At 36.0% G+C, this 16,363-nt stretch overlaps 1 protein-coding gene across 6 annotated transcripts in view; it reads left to right on the top strand.

Moving 5' to 3' along the window:
- Positions 1–16,363, top strand: part of dclk2a (doublecortin like kinase 2a) — a 54,501-nt gene that overhangs the window by 18,061 nt on the left and 20,077 nt on the right. For 4 of the 6 annotated variants that reach the window (XR_005625594.2, XM_039691061.2, XM_039691046.2 and 1 more), the window contains exons 3-6: positions 5,335–5,464; positions 10,444–10,551; positions 11,439–11,495; positions 15,330–15,424. Coding sequence is in view for 5 of the 6 variants with exons in the window: in XM_039691061.2 (XP_039546995.2) it covers positions 5,335–5,464; positions 10,444–10,551; positions 11,439–11,495; positions 15,330–15,424 (390 nt within the window). In the remaining variant the exon portion in view is untranslated. The remainder of the gene's footprint in view (positions 1–5,334; positions 5,465–10,443; positions 10,552–11,438; positions 11,496–15,329; positions 15,425–16,363) is intronic. The other 2 variants (XM_039691069.2, XM_039691053.2) reach the window with 1 other exon arrangement.

The following is a 16,363-nucleotide window of genomic DNA, read 5'->3' as shown; positions in this document are numbered from 1 at the left end:
CTTTCTCTCTTTCTTTCCGTCTTGACACAGTGTAGAGCAGTTCTGCTCTTATACCCTTCATTACTGTCAGCCAAATAAAGCTGAGCTGTTATTACTCTCAGCACCCTGTCAGGTCTCTCTAGGCACAGGCCTATACTTTACTGGGCTTTGTAGACGGACAAGACTTAGAGGAGCTTAATAATAATAGTCTTAATGATGACCTTACAAGAAACTTAAAATAAATTGATCCCTAATAGACTTATAATAGTCACTTTTTAGATCTAACAACTATCGTAATAGCCATGAACAATGTCCTAGCAAACCCACAGAACACCTTAACAACTGATTAGAATACTCATAACTTCTCAAAATACTGAGAAAGTTGGTAATGTGTGGTGACAGTTTTTGCATTGTTGTTAATTCTAGAATTCATGAGCACCCTGCAGTCTAAAATATGGTTTTAGAAGGGCCGCATTGGTCTGTTAATGGTACTAGCTGGTTATTTCATGTAGACCAACATTACTAGTTTTTTCTAACACAGTCTCATCCCAAAAAGTCATATAACTGACGTTTTGGGACGTATTTTGACCATACGTCAATATCCGCCTTTTTAGGGCCCCCTTAAACGTCGGTAGATGGCGATCCCGGGCCCTCATACAACTGACGCTTTACCTTTAACGTCAGTTAGGTGACGGGTTAGGTTTAGGGTTAGGTTTAGGTATGGGGTAGAGTTAGGATCCCATAACCTCATCTACCGACGTTTAAGGGGGCCCTAAAAAGGCGAATATTGACGTATGGCCAAAAGACGTCCCAAAACGTCAGTTATATGACGTCTTGGGATGAGACCGGGTTGTTTTTTCCGGCTTGAAAATGTTCCAAGTATTCTGGTAACCACCGTTTAAACAAATGTTTAAATCTATATTGGTAGGTTGTTTTTGTTGTTTTCAGAATAGACCATGCATGTCTTTTTTTTAAATTTTATTTTGGCATCTTGAAAAATTGGTTTAAATAAACCAATAGAATTAAAGTGTTGCTTTACTGCAGTGGATCTTAATGGGATAGCACAGCACTGCATGGAATCAAACAAGCCTTTTGACCCCGTTTACACCTGGTATTAAAATGCGATCTGTATCCAGATAAGTTATCCGGATAATAAGTACTTTATTCCATTTACACCTGGCCACATAAATGTGTTTTTGCAAAACGGATATAAATCCGATCTTCACCTCCTGCGTTATATGCAGATTTATTGGATTGCACGCCACCAAAAGCAACAGATCTGAGCGGCATTTTATTGATCATCAGCTAATTTCCAAATCAGAGACATCAATAAGAGAGAGTGGCAACAGGCCTGGTAAGATAATTTCGTTTCTTTACTTGAAGATGTGTTAACTGCGTCTGTGACTTACTTTCACTTTTATTTGCGATGTTTGCACGTTGAATAGACGCTCAGCTGCTCATCTGCGGTGATGCGTGTCGCGTGTCGCATCTGACTAGGCTATAACATGACATATAGCCTATATAACACGCTCTCACTCGTTTATTTTTTAGCATTTTTGGGAGGAGTAAAATATACATATGTGGTTTCAACAACCAGATTGCGTTTACACCTAGTAAAGATCCGGACACAATGCGAGCCAGACTACCTCCAGATGTGGTCAGGCAGATCCGATCACGATCCGATCACAACGCGTTTACACCTTGCATTAACATGCGTTTTTTATTATCCGGATAACTTATCTGGATACAGATCGCATTTTAATACCAGGTGTAAACGGGGTCTTTGTGTCATGTTCTTATTTGTTATTGTCATCTGTCCTGTGTTCTCATTGGTTCATTGTTTGATTGTGCACAGGTGATTCTTGTTAGTCATTAGTCCTTGTGATATCAAGGGGGTAATCCAACAGCCGAAAAATCTGAAGTCTCTCCCGGGCCGTTGGCTAACAAGCCTTCACCTGCCGTTACAGTAGCATTCCATTGACTCCCATTCATTTTGGCACCACTTTGACAGCAAATAACTTGACATCTGAGGTGTTTAAAGACTCCATTTGTCCATTGTTTATTTCTAAAGAAACACGATAATGTATAAAAGTCTCCATTATTATTACGTTATGGCCCTGGAGAAGCAGTTTTTGTAAAAATGAGCTAATGATTGCGTCATAATATGCGACTCTCTGTATCGCAGTACAGAAATTACCGTAGACAGAAGTAGAAGCTTGCGCGCAATCAGGGTTGCTCCTGCTGCTAGCTCATGGACAGCTAATACTCACGATCTCCGGCTCTGCAAGGTTCGGAAGGGAATGTTTCAGATTCCTCATGGCACAGCTAGAAGATGTACAACTGTGAGACCGGTTGCTCACGTCACATCTACGTCATCAAGCTCAGTGTGAGCCTGCGCAGTGCTCTTGGCAATCAGGAAGTGAGTGCTTCTAATTGACTTCACTTTTCTCAGTTTTTTGAGAAAATATTTTGATGAAAAGTTACATCAATTAATACGTTGTACCCCTGTGCGTTCCTGACATACATTCTTTTTGAATGTATAGGTTGACCAAAATTTGTATCTTGTGCTTCCAACGATCAGTTTACAGAAACACTTTTGACTCGGTTCCAGAGTGTATTTTAATTCACAGATCCAATTCCTCAGTTAAAACATTTCAGGCATGTTTAATAATCTCCCATTGTGTCTTTAGTGAGTCTGCCACAGTACTCAGGCCAGCAACTGGGCCCATATGTTCCTCTAATCTGCTGATTGATAGAAATACTGCTCAAGATCCGTCCCTCCAACCGACCTTCCTTACAGTTCAGGACTTTGTGATTCAGACAAAGAAAGACTTCTAAGCCTCTGAGCTCAAACGGCTAGTTTATTTGAGTTGTTGTGACGTTTTATGTGTGCATTGAGGAAATTTCAAGGTTAAACTCCTATTTTGCCATTAGAAGCATGTTAATAAAGTCTAAAAGCGATCTTCTTGGAAAAGCAATTCTTTCTCTGCCTTTTTTGTCTTTCTCTGACTGACTCATGATGGTAAAGAGGGGGCTGTGTTCCTCTCCATATGTTTGTGATCTTTCACTCAGTTCCATGTAGATGTGTGTGTGTTTGATGGAGCTCCACATTGGGACCATCTGCTTCTTGCTGCCCACCTCCATGTGTGGAGGAGTGGGCTGAAATCCGGACGTCATTCTTTGCCCACTGCGACTGTGTGTGTACAGTATGTGGGTGTGTTTGCATGTGCTCTCAAATTGTTTTATTTATTTTCATTTTTTTATTCCTAGTGATGCAATGGATATAACTCAGCCTGAATTCAGGTTTGGTAAATTCATCTAAAAGTAAAGATGCACTGAACTTTCAACAGAATATTTGAACAAATTCATTTTTGGTTTCGGTGAAAACCGCCTTGAAGGGCTAAAATCAAGGTGATGTTTAATAAGCGGTTCTCCAAAGACTGTCACCATCTGTATTTCACACAAATGTGGATAAGCTAAATCAGGGAATCATGTCAGCAGTGTGGACACTATAGGGCTGGGTTGACAATGATTTCTTTGTTTTTAATTCATCTTAATTTTGATGAACCATGTTGACCCATGAAAAAAAAAAAAAAAAAAAAAACTTCTCTGAACATTATTTGTATTGTGTGCATCTGATCTAATATCCAAACAAGCTTTGCTATTTGTTACTTTTAATATAAAAAAGTTTTTATTTTTACTTCACTTTAAAAAAAATAAAATTTTATAATAGAATTCAAACAAGTGTCATTTGATGATGGTCTTTAATGTCGCGTGTTACAGATTGCTGTAGATGCCTCAGTTCAAGAGATACATGATCCGTTAATCTGTTCCCCTTTAGGAGTAGTTCACTTTAAAAAAAAATACTTTTGCTCATAATTTACTCACCCCCGTCATCCAAGATGTCTATGTCTTTCTTTCTTCAGTCGAAAAGAAATTAAGGTTTTTGATGAAAACATTCCAGGATTTTCTCCATATACTGGACTTCAATGGGAACCAAACGGTTCAAGGTCCAAATAAGAGTTTCAGTGCAGCTTCAAAGGCTTTAAAGACACCAAACGATGAATAAGGGTCTTATCTAGCGAAATGATCGGTCATTTAAATAATAAATTAAAAAGTTTAAGTTTTATAAGCACAAATGCTCGCCTTGCTCTGTTCTGTGGTGAGCGTTCGTGACTCTCCTGTTCAAACTCGTTCATCAAAATGAACAAATCTTTTTTCGAGTCATGACTCGAAGGGTCCTAGATAAGACCCTTATTCATCGTCTGGTGTCGTTTAAAGTCCTTTGAAGCTTCAATGAAACTTTCATTTGGACCTTGAACAGTTTGGTTCCCATTCAATCAATTATATAGAGAAAATCCTGTAATGTTTTCATCAAAAACCTTAATTTATTTTCAACTGAACAAAGAATGAAATGGACATCTTGGATTACATGGGGGTGAGTAAATTATCAGCAAAATGTTTTATTTTTTTTTAAGTGAACTTTAATACTAGTTAAAGCACAAAATAAATATGAATGAGCATCAGAAAGTTAGTTGAAAGAAAGAGTGCAACTAAAATGCATCATGTCTCATAATCATTCAATCAGTGTTTCAACCACAGTAAGAAGGTTAACGCTTCCTTTTACAGTCCTGTTACCCATGTACATACTATGTACTTATTATAGTAATTACAATTACTGGGTAATAACTAGGTATTAACCCTGAACCTACCCCTAACCCATGTGCTTACCTTATATTAGTCAGTACTTTCTAGGTAAGTACACGTAAGAACTGTACTGTAAAAGGAAGCGTTACCGAAGTCAGTAAAATAGCTTGGAAAGAATGTCATTACAATTACCTTGGGGAAAGCTATTCAATGTCTATAGCTCATTAGTCTGAAAAAATAAATAAATACTTGCGAGGTGCATTTTGATAAATATATGCTCTATATTAATTGAATAAATCTGTTATTAAAACAAGTTTTTATTTAAGACATGGTTTAAATTCCCAGCTATTAACCTCTATTGGCAGGCCGACACAGAATCTACACCCACAGATACAGCTCCACCTCCATACAGAAGAGGAATGCCTGTTATTGATCGAATTCTACAATCATACTTTCAGCTACCAATAAGAGTGTACTGCGTTCACGTTTATGTCCATTTGTGCAAAAAAAAAAACCCTTCCGCAGATTCAGTCTGAGTCTAGATATTTCAAACTCCTAGTCTGAATAGACTGCAGGGCAACATTGTGAACTACTACATGCTTTATCAGTTAATCAGATAGCTGTTGCAGTCACATGATTACTTCCATTCATTTGTCAAACAGTGTTTCTCTCTTTTTCTCTTCCCCACCCTTTCCTCTCTCCGTTCAGATTACATGTTTGCAGGAGTTTTTCGGGGACGATGACGTATTCATCGCGTGCGGCCCTGAGAAACACCGTTACGCACAGGATGATTTTGTGTTGGATCACAGTGGTAAGGCTTCCACAGCCTTTATAACCGGTAGGCTCAGCTAAACACTAACTTCATTTCAGCCATTTTTTTTTTTTTTTCTCATTCTAATCTCTAATAAAAAAAAAAATATTTGAAGACCACATTGATCCAGAAAAGTTGGGACATTTTGTAAAATGCAATAAAATGAAGAATATGTGATTTGTTAATTCTCTTCAACCTTTATTTAACTGACAAATGTACAAAGAAAAAAGAAAAAAATTCCAATGTTTTCGCTGGTCAAATTATTTGTATTTCGTTAATATAAACACTTTTTGATTTTCATAGCTGCAACACACTCAATAGCTGGTGAATTAGAAGGTGAGGGTATCATGTTTGGGTATAAAAGGAAGATGCACCAAAGGCTCAGATTTTTGGGCCATGGCTTAATGAACTTATGCTGCTGTGTTAAAAATAGCCACATGGGCTCAGGAGTACTTTGGAAAACCGTTGTCATTGAACACAGACTGCCACTGAATCAGGAAATGCCACTTTAATCTCTGTTACGCAAGGAGAAAGCTATACATCTGTTCAATGCAGAGATGCTGTTGAGTTCTCTTGGCCTGAGTTCATCTCAGATGGTCTAAAAGACTGTGGAAATGTCAAATGACTTTGAGGAGGACATTGAGTTCTCAGTCCCAAAGATGAAAGGGACACATAGACTTTCATCATGGTACGGGGGTGCATCAGTGCAAACAATATGGGTGACTTGCATGTGTGTGAAGCAGTGTTGGGAAAGTTCACTTTCTACATGAACTAGTTCAAAGTTAATACATCACAATTTTGAACTATGTTCACAGTTCCAAAAAATGAACTAGTTCATAGTTGAAGAGTTCAGATGCAAAAGCCTCTAAATGCCATTTGAAATTTTCTTCTAAAATGACAATTTTTATCAAGCTTGTATATTTAAGTTCAGTAATTTCACTTAAATGACAATTGATAGGTAATCTTCATTGCCATTTAAGTGAAATTACTGAACTTAAATATACAAGCTTGATAAAAATGATCATTTTAGAAGAAAATTTCAAATGGCACTTAGAGGCTTTTGCATCTGAACTCTTCAGTTCTTTTTATTTTAATTTTTTCCATATATCGCTGCAAGCTATTTTATTTAATTTTTTTCACGCCATTGCCGTGTCAGCCATCATGATGGACGATGATATCGTTCATCGGCCCAACCCTAATCAAGATGACATCATTCTTGGGAAGCCAGACAATGCCAGGCCTCATTCTGTAGGTGCTACAACAGAGTTGGACATGCCTCTGCCCCAACTTTTTTGTATTTGTTGGATCCATCAAAATTTGTTTACATTTACAAAATACAATTAAGTTGGTCACTGAAAACATTGGAAATCATCTCTTTGTACTTTTGTCAGTTAAAAAAAGAGAATTAACAAATCATAGATTTTTGATTTTATTGCATTTTCTGGAAATGGGGTTGTACATTAATATACAATTGCAATTTTGAAAGAAATTAATGCTTTTATTTAGAAAGGATGTATTAAATTGACCAAAAGTCACAGTAAATACATTTACATTGTTGCAAAAGATTCTATTTCAAATAAATGCTGTTCTTATAAAAAAATTGTCAAAATTGTAAGATGTAAAAAAAAATTTATCACTAGCCGCGTTTCCACTGCCGGGCCAGGGCCGGGCCGTGCTAGTGCGTGCCAGGGCCAGTCGCGTTTCCACTGTCACTTCCGGGGCTTGATCGGGGCTTCCTCGGGGCCAACGGCCATGATTTCTGGCCCGTCGAATACCTTGGGCCAGAGGGGGCCAGCTCGGGCTAGAGGCGTGCTCAAGGTAAAAGGCGGAGTTTATCGGTGTTATTATGGAACGTTATGATCTGAAGCAAGATGCACATAGGGGTGTCCATGTTTAACCGATTAACCGTTTAAAATTGCATAACATTTTAATTTGAACTGTAGGCCTATGCCAAATGCTATAGGCTATATATAGCTACATATCGACGAATTTTCAGATATTTGTTTGATTTTTTTGCCCCTTAAACATTTAAAATATTTGACAAATTAATAGGCTATGAAAAAATATATATTTTACTGGTTTTCTGAGGCCAAATTAGAACCTGGAAATGATATTTTCCCCGCAGTGCTGAATGAGAAGAGCCGTAACCACAGCCTACAGAAAGGGGATTTATGGGTGATTTATAGGCTATAATAAATGTGTCTGATAATAAAATAATATAAAATAACGAGGCATTAATTGTTTATTATTAAACTATTGTTTTCTAAATGATTTTCGGCTAAAAACATATCTCCATCTCCGGATGCACATTTAGAGAGAAATTAAGCTACATAAACATAGAAGATATTGGCTTTCGATTCGAATTTGTTCGTTTTAAATTGGACATTTAAATGTCCAATTTAAAACGAACAAATTCGAATGCGGTGGCTGTTTCAGGTCTCGCGCTTCAGTTCACGGAGATCATGAAGCGCGCCTTGATTAATTGTTAAAGCACAACGTTTTCTTGTTATAAATAAATTTATTTGCGAATAATGTATTATTATTTTCTGTATGACAAGAAATGAAAGAGTATTTTAAGTTGTTTCCACTGAAAGAAATGCAATGAAACTGTTCACATGGGCGTCTCGCAGCCATCAGTGCGTGCTCCACACACACTGGATTTGCGCTGATATTTGTCAAAAATATTGTGTTTATTTGTGCTCTATTCCTTTTTTGGATAAAGGCGTCTTCTACATATGCAGCCTAATAAAATGTTACAATAATGATGATGATGGTTATTATTATTATTATTATTTGCAGACACGGAGTTTTTGTGAAATGGACGTTTTGCTTATTTTCAATTGGCAATTTCAGTTTGAAGGGTGATGGAAATGGGGCTTTAACTGCTCCGTACTTGCTGCGTTTTATTTCTATAAATTAATTTCGTTTCAAATGGGGTCCAATCAGTTATTAAAGGTGTTAAAAAATTAACTCCGTATCTCGAGGTTGCGGCGCGCACACTATGCACCGAGTATTAACCGATGGGCCTCGGTTAACGATTAATGAATAACTTGAAAACGTGCCCGCAGCCCTACTTGTTATATCGCGCAAAAAATTGCTGCTTGAAATGGAGAATCGCCTGAACTGGTCTCGGGACACTATTGCAGGCACTACGGCAGTTGAGTTAATATTCTATCTTCCTAATTTAAAAAATAAATTAATTCATAATACCCGCTGAAATGGGTTGGGTTTTATGACGTTTGATCCTGAAAGGCTTGTTAGGGGTGGGGTCTGGGGCAGCGCTGTGGGGCTACTGGCCCTGCAGTGGAAACGCAAGCCCGGTGCTTGAGGCCCGAGGCCACTAGCTCGGCCCGGCTCGCTGTTAGCTCTGGCCCAGCCCTAGCCCGGCAGTGGAAACGCGGCTACTGTTTCCACAAAAATATTAAGCAACACATCTGTTTTCAACTATGATAAGAATTGTTTCTTAAGCACCAAATTAACATATTAAATAAGTTCTGAAGGATCATGTAAAAAAAAAAAAAAACACACTGAATACTGTAGTAATGATGCTGGAATTTGAAATTGTCACATTTCAATTTTACTATATTTTTCCATATTACCATATTTCAATATTTTACCATATCTCAGCTAGTCTTTGGTATTTATATTGAGAACATATAGGGAATAAAATGACTTTTATATGGAATAGAAATACTTTTTTTCATCAGTGCTTTAAAACAAATAAACAGAAAAAAACAAGCACAGAACAACTAATTGGCATCAGCACACAAATGTTGTATTTGTGCATAATAAAAACTTGCTATCAGCACAAAAACACAATAGAATTGTCTCCTACAGAAAAAAAAAGTGATTGCAATAGTATAATTGCCATAATTATTTCCATTCATTCACATTCATTCACTGGGTTGCAAAAATGAATCCATTTTCCAGAATGAACACATGGGACCAACGGATTACCATTGTCAGAGGAAGTGACCTTGTTATGCGAAGTTCCTCACCATTGTTCAGTGTGCAGTTTGTGTTTGTCTAGTGAACATGAAAGTGCAGGTGGGGAAGTGAAGATGTTCTGTTGCCATGAAGTTCTAAATAAAATCATATGACTTTTGCCTATAATTTTCGTCCTATTTTACTGAAACGCCTCCATTTCCTATAACATTTACCACATACACACACACACTGTGATAGCTGTGTGAATTTAGTTCAGCTTCTTGGCATTTTGTCCTAGTTCTTCTCCACTGCCCCACTTAGACTAAGTAGGACTTTTCCAAAAATATAAAGAAACGGTGAGTTTGCTTCTGACTGTATTTACTGCTCAACCTCTTCTTTCCACAGCAGAAGTGGAGTGTCCTTAAAACGCAAGCCCACCCCAAATCTAAATCTTCTGTAACTAAAGAACTCATTATGCATTCTCTCCCAGATTCAGCTTTACATTAAGCCCCATGAAACAGATTAGCTTGGCAGTAATGGCATTTTAATAATGTCATTCGGCTTGTTTTAACTTCATCACTCCATGATCTAGTGCTCATCCGCTAATTTATCACTGCTTTGCGTCATTAGCAAGTGCCGTGTAATCGACAGGACAGATCGGGCCCACTATAGCTGCTGTTAAGTATGAGTCATTCCTTATTAAAGTTCTGCATCCACTGCTCTCATTACAAAGATGGGCTGCTCTCATAGGCATTGGGTAGAGACAATTTGCTTCACAGTCTCGGCACATGCGAATATATCTGCAGATTCCAACAAACAGTCATATCTGGCCTGATAAGGATTTTGTGAACGTTTTGATGAATAATATACTGTAAATGACCAGACCTTTTGGAAGGTACTTACAAAATACTTGTAAATCTCCTTTTTTAAGGAATCCCCAAACCTTTGGTATAGTGTACAATTAGATAAACAGGCAAAGAGGTTAATTGTTTGAAATGTCTGTTTTTGCAAATGTTCTGAGACTTCATAAGACATTATTGGCATCATTCCCTGCTAATTTATGGTGTCTCTGTGTCCAGAATGCCAGGTGCTCAAGTCCTCTTATTCTTCTCGTTCTGCTCCTCCTGTGAGGTACTCTGGTTGTAAAAGTCCAGGACCCACCCGCCGCAGCAAATCCCCTGGATCAGGTGAGGATACACAAAGTCACACTCAGTGTTGGGGCTAACACATCACTTTTATATTTATAACAAAATATCAGAGATTTTTCAGATAAGTAATGCAAGTTCCTTTGTTTTCCCATTTATTGACTGACACCTTTCCTGTTCCCATGCTGAGAGAAATTGGGAGAGGCATTGTGTGCGCTGTCAACATGAGTTATTGTAGATCTAGACAAAATGTGAGCATGCATTTACTCAAAAACAGATTTAGTTTTCCTCAATATGAATAAAAACAGTGAAATACAAACTTAGAATACTGTATTAATATTAAATGTTAAATACAAATATACTTTATGTATTTAGTCTCATTTTATTAACCAATGTCTTAACTGCTGAACTTTGATTATCCAATTCAACCATACAAATAAGCAAAAAATTACTTTAGTTATACATCACATTTGCGTTTAATTTTCTTTTAGTTTTTATTACTTTAAACAAGTGTGTTTAACTTCTCCTGCATTTGTTTGAAGATGTTTGTTTAAGCTGCTTAAACAATTTGGCTGAGGGAATTTGTATTTCCCTCAGCCTCACGTTTGGTTTGAAAGGGCTTTTACATTTAACAAAAAATATAACTTTTTTATTAGTATAAAAACAAACAAGCAAGCCCAGCCCAGGTGAAAAAAGTAAGTTATTTATAAAGAATAACTAAGTAGCGCATTTAGTTACTTTTATCTATCATACTTGGTTTACCTCATACTCAATGAAGTTAGGTTTGGGAAAGAACAACAGCAACAGAAACTGAATTTCTGAATCTTTATGACTACTGTGATTCACATGTAACTTCCTGTCATTTTTCTTTTCCCAATAATTTTTGAAACGCTCCGTTCCTTTTTCAATTGCTCTCCTCTCCACTGTAGTAAGAAGAACTCCTGGACACTTCTCTACAAATAGCCAATCTCCAGTCAAATCACCAAGTAAGTTTCAATGGTAATGAAAGAAAACATTTTTTAGCACTATATTTTCTCCCTGAAGTTATATTACTGTATATTAGTTGAGGTTGCTTGCATCAAAAAAGGAAATAAACAGAATGCGTTGACCATAAACAATGCTCTTCTACTGTACCTTTAAGACTTCGTAAGGTAAAGTACTTCTGTAGTGATTTGCTAACCTCTTCTAATGTGAGTTAAGGTCATGTTTATCGTTGTTCTGGAAATGGTTGAAGAGCAAATTCAATAGAAATCCACACATTCTGGAATTTTGCATGATGCCAAAATATTTCCCTTTGCAGATTTGGCAACTGACTTCTGCATGATCTGTGCTTTATACATCGCTACATCATTGACTTTTTGTCCGCACAATTTCTGAAAACTTTCTCAGAACTTTGGCTAGCAAATGTTTTTCCATGAACATTTATAAAAAAAATTTGTGCAGCGTTGACTAATCTTTAATATTGTTCTCAAAAGTGTGCACAAAAATCTGTGTTATTTATGCATTATTTTATTTTAGATACATTTTAGTTCAATGTTTTTTAATGGTAATACTTGTTTCAGAACATTCAGAGAACATTCAAAAGTAATGTTCCCATAATGTTTGCAAAATGATCAAATGTAATGTTCCCTTAAAGGTAGGGTAGGCAATTTCGGAGAGGCTAGCTATTGACCTTATGTAGCCCCGCCCCTTTTCAGAGCTGTGCTCGTTGTCTTTTGACTTCTGGTCTGTATTTTCACAGCGATCTTGCATAGGTATGAATGAACTGCTTGTAAAAAAATTTCCGGTCGACATTTGTTAAGACATCTGCTTTACTAAAGCTTATGATAAACATTACAATGCTCAAGATAACTCTACAATAAGTAAAAGCACATGGTAATGAACATAAACAATTTAGAGAGCAGGATTTGTAAATTTTCTTATATATATATATAAAACATTCATAACTCAATGGGAACATTAGCGAAACATTCTTAGAACATAGCTGGTTGTGACCTCACCTTAAAAGTGCCCCCACTGCCAAGCTGAACCCCAAATATGCATTAGTATATATAAAAAGTAGGCTTCTACGTATTCATTCATTTATCACATCCATATCCATTACACTGAATTACAGATACTTTTATGCTAGTTGCCTTTACCATAACTAAGACTAACCAACAAACTGACAACCAGAGAATCTGACAACCATATGAAATTCTTGAGAGCTTCTTTAGAGGAATCTCCCTTTGTAATGTTAAGTTTACCTAAAGGACATTCATCTGTGGAAGGAGCTGTATACATGACCCCTAACCCTTTTGGTGCAGCATTCAATCATACTAACAGCTCTCCTGTGTGGCCTTCCAAATCCATCAGCTAGTATACAGAGAGCTAACTTTCATATTGGCCTCTGCCCCAGACCCTGGCTTGCGCATACCATAATGTACCAGACATGCCAATTGGATGCGCACACTAAATGCAGTCATCCTCAAATGCCTTCTGCTTAGACTGGCTAATGCAGTACACACACACCCTAAATGCCTATGTCGCTGAACTGCAAAGGCTCTATAGCATGCCTGGAAAGAAATCTACTCATGCCACACACTCATTGGGAAATGCCAAGAGCAGCTTTTCTACAAATCCATCCTCCCTGTGGATTCTGACGCAACTTGGAATGCTATCCATGGATGGTGTTTATTAAAAGGTGTTTGATGCTTGATATCACTGGGTTATTCTATGTAGCATTCTGGATTTGGTGACAGGTGTGTGGTGCATGTGAACCCTTGTATCTGTATTAAGAGACTTATTCTGGGCCAAGGAGACATATGCACTGTGCACACGCATTCCTGAGAGGAAAATATTGGGGTCGTTAAGATTTTATTTTTAAAAGTTAATGGTTACACTTGTTAACATTAGTAAATGCATTAGTTAACATGAACAAATTATAAGCAATGTATTTTTTTTTTTTACTGGATTTATTAACTTTTCTTAATGTTAGTTCCTTATACAGTTACAATTGTTAATTGTTTGCTCATGTTAGTTCACAGTGCAAGTAATGTTAACAGATGCAAGTAAACATTGAAATTGACATCAACTAAAATGAATAAATGCTTTAGAACTAATGTAGTTAACATATGCAAGATTATTGTGCATTTATTAATGTATAAATTGATCACAATTGACTTGTTCATTGTTTCAAAAAATCTATTTCAATTAGGCCTAAATTTCTATTGAACTTTGTTTATCAAGAAACAAATATTTATACAGTATATATATATATATATATATATATATGAAGAGTTCAGATGCAAAAGCCTCTAAATGCCATTTGAAATTTCCTTCTTTAATGATGATTTTTATCAAAGTTGTATATTTATGTTCAGTAATTTCACTTAAATAACAATTAATAGGTAATTATCATTGCCATTTAAGTGAAATTACTGAACTTAAATATACAAGTTTGATAAAAATCATCATTAAAGAAGAAAATTTCAAATGGCATTTAGAGGCTTTTGCATCTGAACTCTTCATATATATATATATATATATATATATATATATATATGAAGAGTTCAGATGCAAAAGCCTCTAAATGCCATTTGAAATTTTCTTCTTCTTCTTTCTTCATCTGAACTCTTCATATATATATATATATATATATATATATATATATATATATATATGAAGAGTTCAGATGCAAAAGCCTCTAAATGCCATTTGAAATTTTCTTCTTTAATGATGATTCTTATCAAACTTGTATATTTAAGTTCAGTAATTTCACTTAAGTGAAAATATATATATTGCAAAACTTAAGTATAACAATAATAGGATAATAATAGTATTATTTAATTATTTTAATAATGGTATTATATAATAGTATTATAATAGGATAATAATTGTATTCTGGACTCACAGAACCATTAGGTTCCTCCAGATGCTGACTTTAACATAAGAGATCTTCCAGGAACCACTTAAATGTTAAAAGATCTTGCAATAACACTTTTATAGCATTCAAGGTCCTCTAATTTCCCCCAAAGCACTTCGAGGTCTCATGGTAGTGAAAAGGTACCTCCAGAACCTCTGAAATGAATACAAAGTGCTTCAAGGATCCCATAAGTTTCAGCAAGAACCGCTAAGATTGTCAATGCCCTTCCAGTAACCCCAACTCTATGAGAAAGAGCTTTGAGGCACTTAAATTGTGTTTTTAGGTTCCTTGAGTATCTGACAGGATATTTGAGGCACCTTTAGTTTTTACAGTGTAGTCTAAAGCTTTGTGTGAGGAAAAGAAGAATTTTAGTAATTCATTAGAAATTTTCTTTTACAGTGTAACTAAATAACCACACATTCAAATTTGACTGCGATGACTTGTCTTGATTGATATTGTGAAGCAGCTTTGATACAATCGGCATTGTGAAAAGCACTATATAAATACATGTGACTTGACTTGACTTGATGAAGTGTAAAAATCGTATGATTTCAAAAGACTGGGAAGTCTGTCATATAGAGTTGTTTTTGTTGTTACATTTCTCAAAGCTTGATCACCACATTAACATTCACTTAATTTTTTTTTTTGTTCTACGGAAGAAAGAACAGGTTTAGAAATGTCAGAAAGATGAGTAAATGATGACAGAATTAGAATAGTGTGGTTCATATTTATTGTGGGCACTATTTTGAGATTATACATGACCAGTTTAGCTTACTTTATGTAGTTAACATCATCTTCAAATAGACTTATGAGGTCTTAAGCAATGCATGTGTAGCAGAAAATGAGTGTAAGAAGTAACACCAATTTGTTTCTCTCTTTTTTCTGTCTCCCTCCCTCTTCTTGCTACACTCCTCAGTAAATGGAGTACCTAACAGCCAAATCACTACCCCCAAATCCGCCAAATCTTCCAGCTCCTCCCCGACCAGCCCCCGCAGCATGCGCAACTTCAAGGTAAACACGTTGGCATGGCAACTCTCTGCTCCTAATCAGTTTACAGGCAACATTGCTAGTTTTAGAATAGATTATTTCTTCAAGTCAAAAATAAGATCAGGCTTCTGGATGCTGACGCATGGATGATAGCATAGCATCATAACACTCATTCGTGAGTAAGAGTTTAGTGATGCTGGCTAAATTACTGACTCTCAACAAATTTAAGCAGTAAATTTCAAGGTCAAGTGATGACACTTTACCAGAATATGCTAACTTTTTTTTTATATACTGCAATTCGGGGGCGGAAATTATTTTGAGTTAGAAAGTCATGTATTTTTTCTGCTGTCTAAGGTTTTCATACTCTTAATGACAAATGCAAGCTTTTATTTTATTTCTATGTTGTATTTTTGTTTCAGTTCTGTTCAGTTGTTTTATTTCTATGCAGTATACGTATTACATGTCAGTGATGTATCTACACAATTTTATGTAGACATTAAGGTTGACAAATTATTAAATAAAAATTGAAAGAGTATATTTAAAAAAAAAAAATGAACATTGTAACATAGTCATTAAAGTATTTAGCTGAAATATGTTCTTTGACTTAACAGCTTATCAATATAAAGTACATTAATAAATTGTTATTAGTTTAGGATACTATTAAATATGTTGTAGAAGAATGTAGGTACACTATATAAACTTTGTTATATTATTTCATATTACAGCGGTGCTATTATTTTCTCCTTGGTACTTTCTTATAGTTCAAGATCGCAGGTAGATTTGGAAAACCCATATGGGAGTTCCCTGTTTCCTCGCAATTCACATGTGCAAAGTGTATAAAACACTTGAGTCTTCAGTAGTTCAGTAGTCTCTATAGAGGTAATTTACTATCAGTGGATTTGTTTCTACATTAGCTGGTATAAGGACATATACACTCACCTAAAGGATTATTAGGAACACCTG

This window comes from Pimephales promelas, chromosome 6, assembly GCF_988280905.1.
Source record: "Pimephales promelas chromosome 6, fPimPro1.hap1.1, whole genome shotgun sequence".
Taxonomy (NCBI): Eukaryota; Metazoa; Chordata; class Actinopteri; order Cypriniformes; family Leuciscidae; genus Pimephales; species Pimephales promelas.
Note: the sequence above shows the minus strand (reverse complement) of the source record. Positions and strands in the feature narration are given on the sequence as shown.